Here is a 22,137-nt window from a genome sequence, read left to right as displayed (position 1 = left end):
AATAATACAGTTGACTCTTGGTTTTAAAATGAGAAACATACAGCAGTCTCTCTTGTTGAAGTCTGATGTTTGCTGACACATCCATTCACCTCAAGCTGCTCCCTTATGTGGACTTTGTTGTTCTATAACATCGTCACTTGACCTCCTCATGCTCACATAAGAACCACGGCCGCTATGGCGGCTTTGTCACTTCAATGTAAACACATGTTGTTTTGGGGCACTTGCTCAAATGTCTGACGCTTTCATTCTTTGTGGGAGGACATCTCAATGAATTACACGAGTTTGCAGTAAGAATTATCTACGTGATGGATGCACTGTGCACTAAAAGCTTAACCTAAACAAATATAATATGATGTCTTGACTTGATTGGAAGATTGGTAGATATGATGCTTGATTGGCATAATTCACTATGTGTATTGTAAGCTGTCACAGTAAATAAGATACGATGTAGGATCTAAGGTCTGCAGATAGGACAGCGCCGGCTCAAGTCATGACGTTGAGAAATGGGTATGGATTCTGTGTCTACATTATTAATTAGTAATTCTAGCTCTCTGGTTGTTAGCGTTGGTTTTTGCAATGTTCAGGAGTCCGAAGAAGCATGTTTACAGAAGCATATATTTGAAGGTAAAAGTTCAGGTTTTCTCAAAGATTACATCCAGGTTTTTCGAGGAGGGTTTAACATTGATGCCAAGAGGGCCAATACAGGGTTTCACGTCAGAGACAAACTCGTTAGGACCAAGAAGGAAAACCTCACTTCTGTCTGGAATTAGCAGAAAGAAGTTGAGTGATATCCATTCCTTTATAGCAGCCAGACTGTCATGGAGGGCACCAATGTTACCAAGATCGCATGGCTTAACTGAAAAATACAGCTGCATGTCATCAACATAGCAGTCGTGGGAGATGCAAGTGAACTAGCTAACCAGGTTGCCTGGAGGTAACATGTAGAGTGAGAGAAGAATTGGACCAAGGATTGAACCCTACAGAGTATACGTGCTGTTGAGGACACAATGTTGTCTATGATTATCTGAAATTTCTTGTTTGTCGATTAGGATGAAAGCCAGTTGAGTGCAGTGATCAACTGTATTGAAAGCAGCAGTTAGGTAAGGTAGGACCAGGATAGTCACTCTTACTAAGACTGTTTCCATACTATGTAGGTGACGAATGTAGGTGGAATTTGGTGAAAAGAGTAGTTTTCTTCAATGAGTAACGATTGTTTAAATAGCACGAGCTTGTGACTGCAGTGAATAGGGCACCTGACAACTAGGGAAAGACCAAGTGATGGCCTGGAAAGACAGCTGAAATAGACCCAGTGGGGCCAACATGGTCTGGCAATTCATGGTGGCAGCAGTTTGATAGGCTGCACCATTTACAGCAAATAAGAAAAAGAGCTTACCTCGAGAGTCGGCAAGAGCATAAGTGGAAGATGACAGGATCCCCAACTATTGACCTTGGAATGGAATTAACAACGAGCAGGTAGAGGACTTCAATAGAATCCACAGTAACAGAGACAACTACAGATATGTCTTTAATACAAAATTCCCTCTTGGTGTTACTATCCTCCACTGCAGCTCAACAGGAAAGACTGTCCAGGGAAATGCAAAGAGGGAATTATATGCTAAAAACAGTGGAACTTTGGAAGATATCCACAAGCTTTGTCTAACTCAGACTGTTGAAACCTCATATTAACCCCTTAACTCCTGAATCAAAATATTAAAAAAATTATTTTTTGTCATTTGCTTTAAAGCTGATGTTAAATTAAGTTACGATTGTTAATTTGTCTATAGAACATAGAAAAGATATAAATTCAGGTATGTGTAGGTATGATGCAAATTAGCGACAAAAGGTATAAACGAGAACTCAGGGCTTGCAAAAGGTTCCTAGGTACGTATTGAATATGCACCTACAGGCATTGGGGGAATCCATGTGCTATCTTGGCTTGCAGTCTGCAAGGAAGAGGTATGATGCAAATTCGCAACAATTGGCGTCAAGTGGTTAACTTCAAATAACCTTTGGAATACAGTTTTGCACAATATGAGGGCTGTAGACTTCGTTCCCCATCACTTACATTGAAAATGCATTAAAAAGGGATCTGTTAATGGCCCATGATGAGAGCAAGTAAAACCTGTTTCAACTGTCATATGGGCTGAGTTGATGCCATATTACGCAGAAACATGACGGACCAAAGTAAATGCTGAATTCACGTAGTGCATATGTTATCTGGTATGGGTTATATGTTATTAGGTTCTAGGTTATTAGGCTATTGACGTAAAGAGACCTAGATTAGCTATTTATTAGCATTAACCCTGATAACAATTCAGGTAAAGCAATGTTTTAGTGGTTTTAAGCAATGCAGTGGAGCAACAAATCTGAGAGAAAATCACTAATATAAAGCTTCAAATTGTTTCAGCATTCTTAAATAGCAGTATCACATAAATAACACAATATCACCTAGATGCTATACAAAAACGTCCATATTGTTTCCACATCATGACTTGGATTAGTTGTAAACTGAGAATAGCCTGAGAGATGCCTAGGTAGAGGGCGTTACATAGTCTAGCCTGGATGATATTAATGCATGAATGACTCTTTCATTCTTTCATTTCATAGATCAGAAGATTGCTTCCTAATTTTGGAGATGGTCCTGATTTGGAAGAAGCTGGACCTGATGATGAAATTTACCTGCCTGTTTAAACCTCGCCATTAGATGTAACACCCAGGTTCTTGGTATGTGTGGACAGAAAGATGATGAACTGGGCAGTGACAGTTGTATGATGTAGGAGGCCAATGAGAAAGATCTCTGTCTGGTCCTCATTTAACTCATTCATACACAGTTATAGTGAAACTATTTTCCAGTGGGTTGCTAAAATGGCTATTGATAAGGCTAGTGGAACCAGATACAGTGAGGTGGCTGTACTACTGAGGGCCATGGCATTAATATTTTAGAACCTAAGTAAGGCCTGTCAAGCTGCCAAGTATCTGTTCTTAACTTTAGATTTAACAGCAGCTTTAAGGTACGTCAAGGCAGGGCTGTGTTAGACCTGTGGTTTCACCTGTAAAGGAGGCTCAGTAGATAAATGATAGCAAAGCCTGATACCCACTGCAGGATCTAGTGGTAGGTCAAAACATCAATAATATTTATTCTGGGGTGCCATAAGTATGCTCACCCACCTTTTGGCACATTTCACTATGTGTACTGTTAACTCGTCATTAAGCGTAGAACAAAAAGCCCTGTATTGTATTCAGCATATTTGTTCTCAGGAGTTTAATGGCTGCTTCTCAACCGCTTTTACAAGAGTTTGTAGCGTGGTCAATCTGGATTTACAGTAACGACTGTATCTAAGGAAGGGTAAGAGTCCCTAAGTGTTAAAGTGTTAGGGTCCCCTTAGGGTTAGAGTCCCTAAGTAACTAAAGGGGGGATAGAGTGGGAGATGGGGAATCAAAGGAGTAAAATAAGCAAAGGTGGGAGACCAGCCTGTTTTTATTTTCTATTTAACTTTTAAAACTTTTTTATAATTCCCTGTTGCTTTTATGTTTTATATAAAGCACTTTGAATTACTTTGTTGTTGAAATGTACTAAAAATAAACTTGCCTTGCCTTGTGTTAATCTGGGTCTCCACTGGTGCCATGTACCATGTGTCTACAGACCGCCTTACTGCATTGCCTTGTGTTGGACCTTCATTTGATAAGGTTTGTGAGTTAAAGTGACCCCATAGACCGGAGAGTAGTCTGGCACCCCTGCATCCTCAGGCCAGATGAACTTGAACTTCCTCAGCAGCGTCACCATGACGAGAAGAGTTCCATACGAGCCAGACCCTCTCCAAGACACATCCTAGGACCTGAGACAAAAAAATACCTCTATAATGGTTTGATTAAAATCTGTGCATGTCACTGCAGGTGTGATACATAACAAGTCCCATACTGCTGTTTGTTGTTCTCTCTCATACCTGCGGAGAAAGGCATGAAGGCCTGGTTTAACAAACTCTCCCTTGTCATTGAGGAAGTTTTCAGGGTTGAATTCATGAGAGAATTTCCATTGTCCCTCCTCACTCAACACTGAGGTCAGGTCAGGGATGATCATTGTACCCTGAGGAGAAATACAGGAAGGTACAAAACATTTGTAAGAAGTTAAGATTTACTTAAGTTACCTAAGTAAAAGTAATGTTTGTGCCATTACTTTATATACTTTGGTAGCTTAAGTGAATCTAGGAATAAGTCAAGTAAAGTATGGTACCAACATTGCTTTACAGTACTGTGAGGTTTGTTTCCACAGCACTATTGCCAAAAACTTATCTTGGGAATAGAATATCCCATGAGCTGTGCCTTTAGTCGTACAGTGAAAGACACTAAGTGGAGCAGTGTTAGCTATCCTCTGCACTTCATGGATCACAGCCTGGATGCAGAGGGATTTAAACAACAGTTTTTATGCTTTATCTGACTTAGGGAAGAAGAAAAACAATGCAGAATCTTAAAAGCTCAGCCACAAAAAAGCCGACCAATAAACTTGAAATACGGGAACCCACCAGCAATATGTCTACAACCAGGCAAACAAGACCATAATTGATTGGATTGAAGCAGTGACTGAAATTGATCTCCAAAGCTACTGAGCAGTTTCTGTTCACCTTATATTACCTTATATTTAGAGTGGCAGTTAGACTGGTAACCTTTGTGAATTGTTCCCATATTACGCAATTCACTCTTATTTTCATTTAAGCAATTAATATGCCATTCAGAAATATGTGAATACATGAAATAAAAGTGAAATTATTGTCGTCAACACTGGCCCGATCCTTCCCTTCCAACACCCGCTGACAACACTCTGAGAAATCCAATGAATTATAGTGATAAATGCTGTATCGCTGAAACATTTTGATAATAGTTACTGGACACACAACTATCTATCTGTGCTTCATTCCTGTACATTTCCTGCCCACAAAGATGTGAATACATGGAGGTGCAGCATTAGACAGCAATTTATTGGTCGGGCGCTAGCTATATTATTTAGGATCCAAAGACGATTTCTTAAGAGAAAGAAACATGACTGAAAGACCAGTCATGACAGATCATCTCTATGTAGAATGCCCTAGCTTTGCCATTTCACACAGGTACAGTAGAGCATCTAGCTAGGCAGAAAATTGATTCATGCATAGATACTCATTTTAGATAGAAAAACAATAGTAAAACTCTGCCGATGTCGGTTAGAATAGCAACATCACTTCTGCGCAACAACAACAACTTAACAAGTTGGAGGATGCCGTGGTCTGTGTGTGTGTGTGTGCCGTGGGTCTCATGATATTACAGAGTTGAAAAAGAGATGTGGAATTTAGACTATGCGGTTGAAAGAGCAAGAAGAAGGAGAGCTAAGAGATGAAAATGTCACAGCCAGTGAAGTGGCTCTGGGGCTTTTCTGTTGTTTCTCCCATGTTCCCCTCCCTTTTTGTTGTCTGCTGGTGTGTGTATGTGAGTGGGGTGTTTTGACTGTGACGGCAATCTGGACACCTGTCAGAGCTACATACCGGCCTCAATCTTCCACTCAAGTCAAGACTTAAATACTCTGGGCTTCCTGTAACTTGTGCCAGATAATGCCATACCATTTTACGGTTGAGTACATCTCTTATCTCTGGTTTCCAGTGGATCTAGTATCCACAATTTATAGTCTCTTGTGTAACCTTAGCTGTCTTTTGCTACAGGATTCCCAGATCTTCAGCCAAACTCTTTGGAAAGCAGACCTCGCAGGCTTCTGTCCTGTGCTCACGCCAAGCCTTACTGCCTTCACCATCACTGCAAATTTTTTGTAATAGTCTGTCAACTTTTATTCACTCTCCTGTGCTCTGTGTCTGTACCTGGGGCCGCCAAGTACAAGCTTTAACAGAAAAATGACAATTGGCAGTACTTCACATGTTCAAGGATGATCCACAGCACTGCAACTAACTTAAACGTTATCTTATTTTAGTTTTATGCCATGAGAACAAAATGGGTTAGGGATGGGTTACAAACCCAATGATAAAAGGGGGGAAATTACTAAAGACTGCTGGAATGATAAGCTCTTATGTGCTAGCTTGGCTAATGGCGAATTTTTACAAACAAGCTTAAATGAAAAATGTCATTCTGTATAGGCCTATTGTCTAATAGTTTAGAGTAGTGCCATGTACCTTAAAATTTGTCTGTAAATTCTTGTCAACTTCGCTGCTGGCTGAGACAAACCAGACCCTCAGCTATTCAACGTTCACATGTGTCAATGAAAATTCCTCTTGTGAAAAGAGTCAAATTACGAACACACACATCTTCATTCATTTGGTAGTGAGGTGACTCTTTCAACACCCCCATACACATGAACACACCTTTTCCATTTCATCCAGATAGCAGTCAAGAAAGTCTCGTAGCTCTCCAGGCACTCTGGTCTTCTTGTGCTCTGAAAACATATGTCAGCATTAATTTGTATTCATTCAGTTTTTTTCCACTGACAAAGTGTTATTGTTGTCACCGTATATATGTGTGATGTTAGAGAAAATAATCCATTGTACCATTGATGCTAATATCTTTGTTTAGTCTTACATATTCCTAAATTTAGGGCCTAATATTTTTCATTTCAGGGGCCTGCACCAAGAAGCGAGTAGGCCTACAATATACCCAGGATATATTTTAGTTATCTGGCTTAACTAACCCTAACAATCGCGGTCGGGATAAGCGTTACCACGATGCTGGTTATCAACTCGATAACTCACAGATGGGTTTCCCAATCCAGCCGTGACCGTGTTCACATTAAAGAGCTTAGCAGCAGATGACCATCACAGACATGAACAAGTCCACTGGCATCAGAGCCGCATATTTTACAAACGAAGAGCAAACTCTAACACTACAGAAATACGAATACTACATAGTCTAAGTAACACAGCTGCAGCTGACACATGCAGGGAGACAGTGTGAATGCCTACACGAACAGACTTAGTCTATGATAATGCGTTGATCTGATGTGTTCTTATGAGCTGTATGAAAATATCAGCCCTTTACAGCTTGGCTGTGTGTTGGGGGTTTCCACTTTACAAGACTTAATAAGTGGTTGTTCCACTTCACTGTAACTTCAAAAAATAGATTAATTTATTTAACACACTCAAAAGTGTTCCAAACATTATTCTAAAAAACTTCATAAAGCAATGAAATGAAAAATCCATTCATGCCATAAAATGTGCTCAGATAGTGGTTGAAACACTGAATCTCAACATTTAGGCTACTGAAAACTCACCTCATTACCTGAGCTTACATCGCAAAAAGTGGGGCTGAACATGACCAGTCTCATTGATAGCCTATAAGAAAGTTACTAATCTAAAATAAATAACCTGCGTTCATATTAGGCCTAAAATTAATTCCAATATCCAAATTGCTCATGATATTCTCATCAGAAAAATTAAACTCACTTATTTTAACAGCTGCGACAGACTGTGCGAAACGGGGTGGGAGCAAATAAAAAATATTAAACACATTTCAAAGCAGTTAGTAGGCTTACTGTAAAAACCTGTAAGCCTACAATAGCCTAAGGCTTTTAATCAGTCTCTGTAAGATATTGCTATAGCCTACAAGAGTTTCTCCACATCACCGCAGCAAACATAAAAGCAGCCTAGAAAACAGTCTGAGGGATTTCCTATGGTGATGTCATTTTCCACGAGGGCTGATTGCTCTTGTCTGGAACATAACCTAGAACAGCCCAGTTCACACCACAGCCGTTAGCCGTTCAGCATAAGTTACCATGGTGATCTACCCCAGTAAGAAGTGATCGTGGTACTGAAAACACAGGCTTAAACTTAAAGTTACCTCGATAAACTCAAATCCCTACTCATGGTACAGAATTTATTACAAATGAATCTCTAGGTCAAATTAACATACCTTAGCATTCTTCAAGGCCTTTATGAAGGGCAGTGACAGGTTGTGAATCATGGGAAGAGTGTCATACAGCTGTATAAAATAAAAATAAAGATAAATCATTAGTTTATCTGAATCCAAAAATTCTGATTCTGTCTCTTGGCAACTGTTAGCCAGATATTCAGATATTCATCCAAAGAAGGTTCATTCTCAAAGACGTGAAGAATTGATGACTGAGAACTTTCACAGACAGATATTCTTGTTGCCCAGAGAATAAATGCTCATGACTCTGGGGATCCTTTGATTTTTCATCTACTTCCACCTGGAGGTCAAAATGTTAATTTGTCATTTATGACCAAATACCCACATAACTAATGACATTCCCATCAGCCTTAGCAGTACTGTTTGTTTAGAGCAAATTAACAAATTTTGCTTAAAGCACATGGCCAGAGTTGTTACATTGGCAACATGCTTTGACTCACCATAGCCCATGGTTCATTAGCTATCTTGGCATTCTCAGTGAAGCATTGAACGATCACTTTGATGAACTCATCATCATACTCGTAACGTGTCCCAAACAGAACCTGGCAGATGATGTTGGAAGCCGCATTATGAAACATAAGTCGAGGACTGAAGCTTTTGCCTGTAAAAGACAAAATGTAGATTGAAGTATGACACAGCACTGAACAACAATACAAAAGAACATTACACTAACAATACACAATGCAAATCAACCAGTCAACACAAGCTTACACAGTGAGCAGAAAGTGACGGAGAGATAAAGGGCAATGGAACACAATGGAGACCTCTTTAAAAGGAACCATAAAAATCTACTGACATGAACATAAATGGAAATTGATATTATAATATTTGTGGTGTCACCGATTAAAGTTATACCAATGCTCTTTTCCAGTGTATCAATGGTGTATCGCAGCTCTCCGTGAATCCTCTCCTCCATGGAATCCTTCCCCAGACCAAAGTTCCTCAAAGTCATCAGAGCAAAGCGACGATGATCCCTCCAAAAAGAGCCATAATCTGCCAGAATCACTCCTTCAACAGGTGTAGTGACACAAAGAGCACACAGTGTGAGCTTACAGGTCAGCTAATGTAACATTTTCTCTAAATATAACTAATGTCATCGGTACTGTTCTATTCCATCGAACTTTCTAACCTGTTTTGTATTTAATCTCCACAGTAAGGTGATTTCTTTTTTTTACTTTCAAACCTGAGACATTTCTGTATTAGGGAGTTGTATCAGTGAGATTCATTAATAGATTTGTCAACGTAATTTACTCTTAAGACCCGGCCTCAGTGAAAAACTAAGCATGCTTTCCTGCGATTATAAGATTCTGGCTAAAGTTCTTCATTTCAGGCCGGGTATTAACAAATAATATGCAACAGTTATTTCACATTATGTTACAACCAAACAGTTGGAAATCTCGAAATCACTGCTATGTCACTTGGGGCAGGAAAAGCTTTTGATCAACACATCCACATGCCAATATTTACTCAAAGTCATAGCGCCACCTGCTGGCAACAGGAAATGACATGTTTTACGCTGTAATGTACTACTCCTAGCAGGTTGTACCCATCAACTTCAAAAATTGTCCCAGAACACCCATAATGCATTGATGAAGCCATGTTGTAAAACAAGTTGCAGTTCACATTGTGTCGGTGGCATGGTGGCAAAGTTGAACTCTTCGCCATGACACAGGAAGTTGTTGTAACTTGACTGTACATGCTCACATCTGTACCAGAGTTCACACGTTCGAAAAGAGTCCTGCCATAAACATATGTACAAGACAACATTCACCCATAGTCATGGCGCCACCTACTGGCAACAGGAAGTGATCTTCAATGAAGCAGCTCCCACGGCACGTTTTACCTACATGTATGAAATTTTCGTAGCACATATACCATGTCCAGATGTACAAAAAAGCCTCTTGGATCGATGTCCTAAACACAACAGGAAGTCAGCCATTTTGAATTTTATGGGGGGTTTTTGATTTTTTTACACACTCCATACTTAGAAACTCCTCCTAGAGAATTAGTCCGACCGACATCAAGTTTTACCTGTCTACTCTAAAGCCTTTGACGATTAAAAGTTGTACAAACGGTGAGTTTTTGTGAAACGGCGTGCCCGTGGTGTGGCGTCGAAAATCAATGATTTGCCATGAAAGAGGAAGTTATTTCAACTTCAGTGTACATGCTCACATGTGCACCAAACTTTACGTGCTTGGTAACAGTCCTGCCCCGAACACATCTACATATTCATTTGTAGTCGTAGTGTGAAGTGCTATGTAGCGCCATAAAGGGGATACAGGATGTGAAGATTAACACATTTGTTCAGCGTCTGAAGCGTGTTGGAAATTCACAGCCACACTACCAGAGCTCCAGAATCTGCAATGTGGCCACCTCACACATCAACATGCTAAACGTGCGAGGGCCCGCCCAACGCTGCTTGCATCTTTAATTTTGTAATTGTGATGCTTTGCAGTGATGTATAATAGTCTCGTCTTCTTCTTTTCTTCATCACAATGAGATGCTCTGTCATGCAATGTCATAAAAACACTAACATCAGATGGAATTACAGAAACTACATTATTTTAAATGTGTCAGGCCTGCCCTTATACAGCTGAAAGTATATTGTATGGATTATAGATTATGCTTTGCAATGCAGTGTCTTTAGAATACATGGTAAAATTATTAACACTTTGCGGCAGGAGGAGGCCTACAAAATCCTACCTGTTGGTTTCTCAAAAAGTCTGGACAATGGATGCCATTGTGTCCTGGCTGAGATTTGGCTGTACTTGTTCATCAGCCTCTCTGTATGATAGCCTATGTTTTCTGACATGCTCTAAGCAAGTAGCTCTTATTTCATCAGTTCCCCAAGCTCTGGCCCTTCTGTGGGCACCACCACACATTCTGACTCCTCTCCCTCCACCTTATCCTTGTGCCACTCCTCTCCCTTGTGCTGGTACTCGTCTTCCTCTCTCTTGTGCAGGCATTTTCCTTACTTTATTTGTGTTACTCTATATTGGTCCTTTTCCACACAAGATCAGCTCAAAGAGGTCCTCTTTTACTGTATACCACATGGTCATGCGATTGAAAGAACCTCAACGCGTGAGTGTGTTCCCTAAATGGGAATGTGATTGATCTATTTGTATTGTAATTTGTAACTCCAATTAGCTGTTTCTCTGTAGTTTCAAGTCACAATATGAAAAGCTGTTCACTTTGACTTTGACTTTAGCCCATAAGTTAGGTTTAGAACATGATGTCATGTCGATGTCGTTTTAATAACTTTGAGTTTTGGACTGTTGGTTGGATAAAACAAAAAATTATGAAGGTGTGCTGTGGGTAATTGTGACAGCATTTCTCACTATTTCATTTTTTTTATTTTTACAAAACAAAAAAACAAAACAATCCATTAATCAAAAAAAATCAGCGGTTTAATCCATAATGTACATAATCATGCAGTTAATATCTGCAGTTAAAATGTATCTCCATTCATGCATCAGTAATGATAAACTTGACTACTGGAACTACATGTAAATTAATTATACACCTGGAGCAGCCACAACAGTAAAGCATCAATTTTAACATTATAACAATGTCTATATATACAATGTCTATATATATGTCTATATACATATATATATATACACATACATACACACACACACACATATATATATATATGGTTAAATGGTAAATACCCCGTTACTGATGGCTACGTTCGTTTCCGAGAGTCTGCTCTTTTGGCTCCCAAACAGCTATTCAATTAGTACCACTTCTGTTATTCACTGCCTAAGTTACATATTTGTTGCAAGAAATAAATATGTAACATTCTTCATCTGCAATACACTGAAATGTTCTGTCATATTGATGTTTAAAAAGTGTCAGATGTCAAGAATAACTTTCCTAGTTGTATAACAAAAATAACACCGTACTAATGAAACAGAATGGTTAATAATTAACCGAAATTGGCTCTCAGACTGGAGCTGGCTCCCATCGTTCTCTTAAAAGAGCTGGCTCGTTGTAGAGTGAGAAAATGATGGGATCAGGGATTGAACCCTGCAGAACTCTACAGAGCATACAGGTTGATGAGGACACAAAGTTGTCTATGATAACAAGAGGCTATTGATAAGGCTAGTGGAACCAGATACAGTGATGGTGGCTGGACTACTGAGCAGGCCATGGCATTCATATTTCAGAACCTTAGTAAATACAATATAGCTACAGAATGTAAGTATCTGCTCGAGTATCTGCTAGAAAAATGATAGCAATTCCTGATACCCACTGCAGGATCTATTGATAGGTCAAAACATAATTTAATATTCATTCTGGGGTGCCATAACCACATATTGGCACATTTCACAATGTGTACTGTTAACTTCCATTAGGTGTAGCACAGAAAGCCCTGTATTGTATTCAGCATATTTGTTCTCAGGAGTTGCTTGTGTTAATCTGGGTCAGTCTCCACTGTGATGCCATGTGCCATGTGTCTGCAGACCGCCTTACTGCATTGCCCTGTGTTGGACCTTCATGTGATAAGGTTTGGGGGTTAAAGTGACCCCATAGACCGGAGAGTAGTCTGGCACCCCTGCATCCTCAGGCCAGATGAACTTGAACTTCCTCAGCAGCGTCACCATGATGAGAAAGAGTTCCATACGAGCCAGACCCTCTCCAAGACACATCCGAGGACCTGAGACATAAGAAATACCTCTATAACAGTTTGATTAAACTCTATATGTGCATGTCACTGCAGGTGTGATACCATAACAAGTCTCATACTGCTGTTTGTTGTTCTCTCTCATACCTGCGGAGAAAGGCATGAAGGCCTCTGGTTTAACAAACTCTCCCTTGTCATTGAGAAAGTTTTCAGGGTTGAATTCATGAGGGAATTTCCATTGTCCCTCCTCACTCAGCAGTGAGGTCAGGTTAGGGATGATCATTGTACCCTGAGGAGGAGGTAGAGGAAGGTACAAAACATTTGTAAGAAGTTAAGATTCACTTAAGCTACCTAAGTAAAAGTAATGTTTGTGCCATTACATAAGTATGGTACAGACAGCTGCTATACAGCAGAGACATTTTAGAGGAGACACGCCACTCAATACAACTCTGAGGAAAGCTCGTAACGGCAAAGATGGTGGTTATCCTGCCCCTCCCGCTAGAAAGCCAATCGTCTGCTTTTAACAGCCAATGCGGGAAACATATTTCAGCCAACCGTGTTGTTCCACTGACTTAAAGGTCAGTTATTCTTCTACTGCGCATGCATGGAAGTGGTGACACATGCGTAGTTGAAGTATAACCGGCTGGGAAAACCGTTTTTAAACCTTATAGGGCAAAGTTGTTAAACTTTTTCAGTGATTTTTATCAGTTTTTACTGCTGATTCTATTCATATAGTTTTTATGTCTTGGTGACCTGCAGTTCCGGCTCTCTCCCCATTCACTCAGATGGTTATTCCGAAATAGCTGCCCAGAGGCGTTGCCAAGATGGCTGCCGAGTGGTGTGACTTGGCTATAAAGAATTTGTATAGAGTACTGTGAGGTTTGTTTCCACAACACTATTGCCAGAAAGGATTTAGCACCAATTGCTTCTTACCTTGGGAATAGAATATCCCATGAGCTCTGTGTCTTTGGTCGTACAGTGGAAAACACTAAGTGGAACAGTGTTGGCTATCCTCTGCACTTCATGGATCACAGCCTGGATGCAGAGGGATTTAAACAACATGTTTTTATGTTTTATCTGACTTGGGGAAGAAGAAAAACAATGCAGACTCTCAAAAGCTCAGCCACAAAAAAACGACCAATAAACTTGAAATACAGGAACCCACCAGCAATATGTCTACAACCAGGCAAACTGAAAAACTGAAACTGATCTCCAAAGCTGCTGAGCAATTATTATGCCACTTAGACTCATGTGAACATATGAAATAAAAGTGAAATAATTACAAAAAACCAAAGTGATGATGTACCTGCATGTAAGGCATGTGGTGTCTGTCGTCAAAACTGGCCCGATCCTTCCCTTCCAACACCCGGTCTATTTCCTGCTGACAACGCTCTGAGAGATCCAATGACTTATAGTGATAAATGCTGTATCGCTTACATTTTGGTAATAATCACTGGACACACAACTATCTATCTGTGCTTCATTCCTGTACAATTACTGCAGCATTAGACAGGTCGGGCGCCAGTCTATACTATTTAGGATCAACCAAAGATCTTTTCTCAAGAGAAAGAAACTCAGTCATCTCAGTTATTTGTACCAAAATGCCCTAGCTAACGCCATTTTCACACAGGTAGGTAGCAGCTTGATAGGCAGAATGTTGATTCATGCATAGATACACACTTTAGATAGAAAGACAATAATAACTTTAGAGCCAATGGCAGAAAGATTACCAATTTTTTAAATGTGCAGGTATACCTTGGATATGTGGGTAGGTCATAAGATAAAGGAAACCAGTAAGCAGGGTGTTGGAGGTAGTGTCAGTCCCAGCGAAGTGAAGATCTAGAGCATACGAAGTCAGTTCATCTTCTGAAAATGAAGAGCCATCATTGCCTCTCTAAAAAGAGGAGAAAGATTGTTTCAAGACAAGCAGACATTAAAGTTGTGGTATTATTAAGGTGGTATTATGCTTTTTGGCTTTTTCCCTCACCTTTGTGGAGTTATATATTGTGCATATAATAGGTTTGCAAAGTAAAAAAGCTCAAAGTCCACCTCAATGGGAGTTCCCATCTGCCACAGAAAACTCTGCTCTGAACTGCTTGAAAACAGCTCGTTTGTAGTCCAGCCGCTTCCCTTTCATCCTTGTGACAACACAGGGAAGAAAGCTAAAAGCGCCTTATATAACGCTCGCCAAGCGGCTAGTCCGACACGCTCTCAAAAACACTGGTGGAAAAACACTGAGCATACACCTCTCCTCTCCCTTCCAAACACTAGATACCCTCCAGGCAGTCAATGGACATAAAGTTGTTATTGTGATATAGTCTCCTGTAGTTTTTGAGTGTCCGCAAGGCTCTCCACACTGACGCAGGGTCGTTGGCTGCAAAGCTGTTATTTTCGGCATAGCTTTTCTTTGCAGCTTTGATCTGTTTAGTCAGTGTGTTTCTGGCGTGGATCATATTTTCTAGGATGATCCACAGCACTGCAACTAATTTTAACGTTGTATTATTTTAGTTTTATGCCATGAGAAGAAAATGGGTTAGGGATGGGTTAGAAACCTGGCGTTAAACAGGGCACCATTACCAAAGACCGCTGTATTGATAAACTCTGATGGACTGGCAACCTGTCCAGGGTGTACCCCACCTTTCAACCAATGTCAGCTGGGATTGGCTCCAACCCCCCCGCAACCCTGTACGCAGGATAAACGGTTGACAATGGATGGATGGATGGATGGATGGATGGATGGATGGAAGCTTAAATGAAAAATGTCATTCTGTATACGCCTATTGTCTAATAGTTTAGAGTAGTTTGCCATGTACCTTAAAATTTGTCTGTAAATTCTTGTCAACTTCGCTGCTGGCTGAGACAAACCAGACCCTCAATTACTCAACGTTCACATGTGTCATTGAAAATTTCTCTTGTGAAAAGAGTCAAATTACGAACACACACATCTTCATGCATTTGGTAGTGAGGTGACTCTTTCAACACCCCCATACACACGAACACACCTTTTCCATTTCATCCAGATAGCAGTCAAGAAAGTCTCGTGGCTCTCCAGGCACTCTGGTCTTCTTGTGCTCTGTCAACAAGCACTTCACAAGATTCTGACAAGTCTGAAAACATATGTCAGCATTAATTTGTATTCATTCAGTTTTTTTCCACTGACAAAGTGTGTTGTTGTCACCGTATATATGTGTGATGTTAGAGAAAAAAATCCATTGTACCATTGATTCTTATATCTTTGTTTACTCTTATATGTTTATTCCTAAATTTAATATTTTCCAATTAACATACCTTAACATTCTTAAAGGCCTTGCTGAAGGGCAGTGGCAGGTTACGAATCATGGGAAGAGTGTCATACAGCTGTAAAAAAATAAAAATATAAAGATAAATCATTAGTTTATCAGCCTTAGCTGTACAGTTTGTTTAGAGCAAATTAGCTAATTTTGCTTAAAGCACATGGCCAGAGTTGTTACACTGGTAACATGCTTTGACTCACCATAGCCCATGGTCCATTAGCTATCTTGGCATTCTCAGTGAAGCATTGAACGATCACTTTGATGAACTCATCATCATACTCGTAACGTGTCCCAAACAGAACCTGGCAGATGATGTTGGAAGCCGCATTATGAAACATAAGTCGAGGACTGAAGCTTTTGCCTGTAAAAGACAAAATGTAGATTGAAGTATGACACAGCACTGAACAACAATACAAAAGAACATTACACTAACAATACACAATGCAAAATCAACCAGTCAACACAAGCTTACGCAGTGAGCAGAAAGTGACAGAGAGATAAAGGGCAATGGAACACAATGGAGACCCCTTTAAAAGGAACCATAAAAATCTACTGACATGAACATAAATGGAAATTGATATTATAATATTTGTGGTGTCACCGATTAAAGTTATACCAATGCTCTTTTCCAGTGTATCAATGGTGTATCGCAGCTCTCCGTGAATCCTCTCCTCCATGGAATCCTTCCCCAGACCAAAGTTCCTCAAAGTCATCAGAGCAAAGCGACGATGATCCCTCCAAAAAGAGCCATAATCTGCCAGAATCACTCCTTCAACAGGTGTAGTGACACAAAGAACGTACAGTGTGAGTTTACAGGTCATCTACTGTAACATTTTCTCTAAATGTTACTATCCAGTGTGATCACTACTGTTCTATTCCATCTAACTTTCTAACCTGTTTTACCCTCCACAGTACTTCAAGATGATTTTTTTTTTTTTTTACTTTCAAACCTGATACATTTCTGTATTAGGCAGTTGAACCTATCCTCAACCTCAAGGTGAAACTAGTAAATATTATAACATTAAAACAACTTTGGGCATCAAACATTTAATTTCCTGCATTGTCCAAATGTCTTTATTTATATGAAGGGAAACATAATTAAGGTGGCAGGTGACAATTGAAAATATAAAAATATAATGGAATATAATGCAGTAATCAGCTTTGGGACAATACATTTGTTTCTTCTATATTTCAATTGCATTGCATGTTTCTTATCGTGCATTGTTCCATTTGTTATTTAACATTTCTTGTTGCAAGCTGTTTTTCACAACATTTTAACAAAAGCTTTCAAAAAGTGATGGAGACGTTCTGATTCTGACATGTCCCCAGCATCCCCAGTGATATATCTGACAATATTTTTACATGTCCCGCCCCATCAAGGCTGTGATTGGGCAGGAAACATAACTGCAGATCCATCTCACACAGGGCACAACCTCTTCCAACGTCTCCCCTCTGGTAGGCGCTACAGAGCACTGTACGCCAAAACCAACAGACTCGTGGGAATAGTTTCTTCCCACAAGCCATCACTCTGATGAACAGCTGATTCTGACTCACGGTGTCAGGAACAATTCCTGTGCAATAATTCCTGTTTACTGGCTACCACTACCAGTCACTTTTTCATCATTCTCCATTTCAAAGTTGTTGATATTCAGTCATATTGTATACACCAAATCTACCTACATCATGTAGCCTACATAAAACCGCACACAATACTTCCAGCATTCTTTGCACTCATCACACTGTGTACATGTGTACAGGCATGCTTGTATGTGTGTGTGGACCTGTATATCACATCCACCTCCGACATGTACATAATAATAACAATAATGGTAATAACAATTTACTTCTGCATCCTTTGCACTCTGCTCATGGCACTATTGCACTAATTCCTCCTATGTGACACATACCTGGCAAATAAAGCTGATTCTGATTCTGATTGGCCGGTTCACGAAAAGTGACATGGAAGAGATACATTCAGCACACGGCTGCTTCAAAGGTACCCAAGCTTCTCTGCTCCCTCGTTTCTCCCCGTCGACAGAAATTAGCAGGCAGGCGAGAACGTGAACAAGTGAGCGTCCCATAGCGCCCAGAGTAACGGCAGCTTAGAAAAAGTTCCGGCAGGCAAGAAAATGTCCCGGTACGCCAAACAGTAAAATGTCCAGGCACCGGTACTGTGTACCTGTGCGTATCAGCCCACTTCAAGCACTGGATTTGTCAATGTAATTTACTCTTAAGACCCGACTTCAGTGGGAAACTATCATCGAAACTATCATCGATCACCTGCGATTATAAGATTCTGGCTAAAGTTCTTAATCTCAGGCCATGTATTAAATAACATGCAACAGCTTTTTCACATTTTGCTACAAGCAAACCGTAGGAAATCTCCAAGTAACTGCTGCATTACTTGAGCAGGAAAAGTCCTTGATTAGTCCTGAATTTATTTGAACAATAATGCTGCCATGATGTGTTGAGAAGAAATCCGCTTGACACTGTTCTTGATCATGAAAGTTTATTACATCAAGGAGTTCAGCATCAATTACAAGCTCTGCAGCAGCTTGGAGAGTGACCCAGCCCAATGACCCCTCTGTCTCTGTACATCAAACACAGCTTATATATGACATGTTTAGGTATCTGTTAGATACCATATAAGGGTCTGAGTCTGCAAACTAAGGCACCAATCCATATAAGAGCAAAGTTCTATAGGATAAGTGTAGATATCTGTTAGACAGCATATAAGGGCCTGAGTCTCCACATAACCACTGACCTCTACTCTCCCCTTAAAGGTCACTAATCCTCTATCCAGCTGCTACAGTGCTATGTTATGCATCAAATGCACATATGTTATACACCACACAAATTAATAATCTTGTCTCTGAACCTTTTTAAGTACAGCGAGGGGTCTGGAAGGGCAGCCCAGTCAACATTTTGAAACAGACTTGTACAGATGAATGAATCTTCCAATATCCCTTCAATCCTATGTTCTCATAATCAGGATGGATATTCCCCCTGGAATAAACTTTGTTGGAGTGTATGCTTTGTTATAAATGCAATACAAATTTGATCACAAAAAAAGAAAATAATGAACACTGGATTACGTGTGGCACGCAGACTGTCTGCCAAATTTTTATTTTTATGCAAGGAAAGTGACTCCCTGCCCAACGTGTTGAGTGGGATCACGTTGAGAGTTGCTGTCACCAGAACCGTGGAGCAGCCTGTTTTTCAAGAGACTCCTGATCAGAACAATATATAAACCTGCTGAACATGGAGTGGGCATAGACATAATTAAGGAATTTCCACTTGGCACATTCAGATCTGTTTGATAACTGATTAACTGCCTGCTTGGATGTTGTTTTAATAAAGGGAGCCCTACCTTCCTTTTTTCTGACAAACTGAATAGTACTGTGCTGTACAAACACACATATACTGAAAGTAAATCACACAATATCAAAATCAAAAGAGTGAACTACACACTTCAGTGTGTAATTAGTTTTTCTTAGAATGGCAAAGACAATAAATACCATAGAACTGCCTTTGACAAAGATATAAGGCAAACGGTTACCTTTACTTCTAGCCCAGGAGCTTGTGTCTCCCTTTTCACCATTCCCCAGCATGCTGCAACATGCTTTAACATTGTGTCCAGTGTATGTGTGGATAGTGCACATTTTCATTTACTGGCATAATGATGGCAATAAAAACCTATTCACTGCACTACGTTTTTATTTATTATTTAGTAAAACTGGTAACTGCTCCATCCCTACATACAGTATATGCATGGAAAGAGCTACATTACATGTGTAAAATGTAATTCATGCTCTACCCTGTTACATATTATGTGTTCTACCTTTCCTGACGGTGGCGTCGTTGACAAACAAGTCTTGGGGTCGTCCAGCAAAATCAGTGGCCTTGGTCACTAAAGCCTCCTTCATGGTCTTCACCCCATTAATGATTACAGCTGGTTTGGAACCGATGAACAGACTGTAAACATCTCCATAAGACTTCCTCAACTGGGAGAGAACAAGATGACATGTCAGTGTTTGAAATACATACATATCACATAACTTAAGAGGGATGTCACTCTTATATGTGGCAAATTCACGGAAATTACAAAAACTTAATTCAGTTCAGTATTTATTGTCAGACGTGGCAAATTTGGATTTGCAGCACAGCCAAAACCGACGTACAGAGCGGACACATCTCAACCGTCAGTTAAATAGAAAAATAAATATTATTTACAAAGAGCAACACAAGATAATAATAAAAGCACTAAGAACCACTGAGTAAAAACAAAGTAGTGAAAACAATTTACAACATGTAAAACCAGTAAATAGGTTCAAAATACAGAAGCCATAAGCAGGCCATCCATTCAATGTTTTTTTTTACTCTGTTTTCCCATGATAATGGGATAATTTTCTCATGATCTTGACATAACAAACCATAGCTGAATACAGGGGTCAGCAGGTGCATTTCTTTAGGATATTTTCAGATAAATTTCCTGTGTTACTGGTTAGCTCAGTTAGAGCAGGACTTGATTTTTGTATTGCAAGTTCGACTCCCGTTCCTGATAATTTTTTTTCTTTTGTGTCTTTTTTATCATCCTCTTCAACAAAGTTGTTATGAAGAGATTCAGGGGAATCCAATCACAAATGAGAAGCGTAGGATAATAATGATACTGAAATTACCCTTAAGAAACGTTCCTGCCAACCCCTGTGTTAAACTACTGTTTTGTTATCTCGAGATCACGAGAAAATTATCCCGCTATCATGGTAAAAGGGAGTAAGAAAAATATTTAAAAGTAATAAGACACTAGGGCAATTATTGGTAACTACAATAGGGAATAATGAATAATCAACAACAATATCTCTTTCCACAAGCCTTATAATGACTTAGAACTTGGGACAGTGGTGTCTGTAGATAATCCTCCAAGATATTATTTCCATAAAGAGAGGTTGCTTTGATTTATTTGATGTAGAGCACCACAGAACTAACACCTTTCACTTACATTGTATTGAGATCTTACCAGTGGAGACAAATATTGGCTTAACAAGACATATATTGGGTGCAAGTTATACAATGCCCTATCTGTCAAAATGTCCAAACCCACTGGATAAAGTCCAAGTTCACAGGTAGTCAACTCTGCACAGAAAATGACAATATGTTATGCAATCACAGCAGTAGCGCTGTTGTGAGTGATTCTTGCCCTTATACATCATACATTGCATAGATGTTAGTTTCTTTCACATGTATTTGTTTTACACTGTAGTGGCACAGCAACTCTTGAAACTACTACTGTCAGGAAATGCAGCACAGTATTTAAACACATTTTAGGTACTAATAATAGAAATCACATCAGTGCTATAAAAATTTCAGTCATTTCAGAATTTTTCTTACTCTCTCAAAGTCCTTCAAAGGGTTCTCTAGGTTCAGGTGCAAAATGTTCCCCAGTATCGGCAAGGCAGTGGGTCCCGGTGGAAAGTTCTTGGGCCTCCGGGATTTCAGCTGAAGGATGATGAAGACAACACAGAGGCATAGCAGGGTGACTGAAGCAAACATGGTGGAAACTGAACAGGCAAGCTGAATGACTTGCTTTAAAGGTGTAGCTCAGCTCTTAGCCCTGCCTCTACAGGCTGTGTACTTTGCTTCCCAGTACTTAAAGGTGAATGGGAACATCAAACAGAAACACTTTGAGCGGCACAAGTTCTGACAGGCTTTGGCATGAACTATCCACCATTAACTAGCAGTGTAGTTGTTGCTGAGTTCCCTAGATTTGATTGATTTAGCTGATCACATGGCCGATCAGTAGAGTGGAAGAAAGCTATAAGTTGTAAATTTGGCTACAGCCAGTGGTGGAATGTAAGTACATTTACTTAAGTCCAAATTTGAGGTACACATACTTTACTTGAACCTTTTATTTCCACGCCACTTTTTCTCCCCTACATGTCAAACGGAAATGTTGCACTTTTTTACTGCACTACATTTTACAGTTACTAGTTACTTTACAAATTAATTAATTTTCTTACAAAACATATGAATAACTAATAAAATATGATGTTTTGTTATAAATTGAACTACCCAACAATGTATACAAGTACAGCTGAAACAATTAGTTGATTAATCAGCTGAGAGAAAATCAATGTTGGGAATGTTATCAATTATTTGAATTTGTTTTAAATAACTTTGAGTACAAATAATCAGCAGTTTTAATTCATCATCAAATCATTAGCTTCAGATAAAATGTACCTTCACCTCAACCAGCTACAAATACTGTTTTTACATTAATTCAGTAGTAATGATAAAATAATAATGGTTTAATATATATAA

The 22,137-nt window shown here is 39.6% G+C and overlaps 1 protein-coding gene and 1 pseudogene across 1 annotated transcript; both read right to left on the bottom strand.

Moving 5' to 3' along the window:
- Positions 1 to 3,634: 3,634 nt before the first annotated feature.
- LOC119893060 lies at positions 3,635 to 9,088 on the bottom strand (annotated as a pseudogene).
- A 2,192-nt stretch (positions 9,089 to 11,280) lies between these two features.
- On the bottom strand, positions 11,281 to 21,412 carry LOC119893617 (cytochrome P450 2F2-like). Its single transcript, XM_038705890.1, has 11 exons — positions 21,208 to 21,412; positions 19,661 to 19,823; positions 16,436 to 16,588; positions 16,020 to 16,180; positions 15,815 to 15,883; positions 15,529 to 15,633; positions 14,282 to 14,420; positions 13,833 to 13,918; positions 13,460 to 13,561; positions 12,674 to 12,815; positions 11,281 to 12,559 (listed from the first exon to the last, which is right to left on the bottom strand). The coding sequence occupies exons 1-11, from the start codon at positions 21,367 to 21,369 to the stop codon at positions 12,372 to 12,374; spliced, it is 1,470 nt and encodes a 489-aa protein (XP_038561818.1). The 5' UTR covers positions 21,370 to 21,412; the 3' UTR covers positions 11,281 to 12,371.
- Positions 21,413 to 22,137: the final 725 nt, after the last annotated feature.

Source organism: Micropterus salmoides, unplaced genomic scaffold (genome assembly GCF_014851395.1).
Source record: "Micropterus salmoides isolate LMB-PRFRI ecotype aquatic unplaced genomic scaffold, ASM1485139v1 Ms_hic_scaffold_8, whole genome shotgun sequence".
NCBI lineage: Eukaryota > Metazoa > Chordata > Actinopteri > Centrarchiformes > Centrarchidae > Micropterus > Micropterus salmoides.
The sequence above is the reverse complement of the archived record's forward strand: the minus strand, read 5'-3'. Positions and strand labels throughout refer to the sequence as shown.

Excerpts from the sequence above, each read along its gene's own strand:
- LOC119893617 (XM_038705890.1), bottom strand. The coding sequence starts at position 21,369 with ATGTTTGCTTCAGTCACCCTGCTATGCCTCTGTGTTGTCTTCATCATC. Across the intron at positions 19,824-21,207 it reads CTTTGAAGGACTTTGAGAGA|TTGAGGAAGTCTTATGGAGA; the intron begins GTAAGAAAAATT and ends GTTCTCTCCCAG. Across the intron at positions 12,560-12,673 it reads CTTCATGCCTTTCTCCGCAG|GTCCTCGGATGTGTCTTGGA; the intron begins GTATGAGAGAGA and ends CTTATGTCTCAG.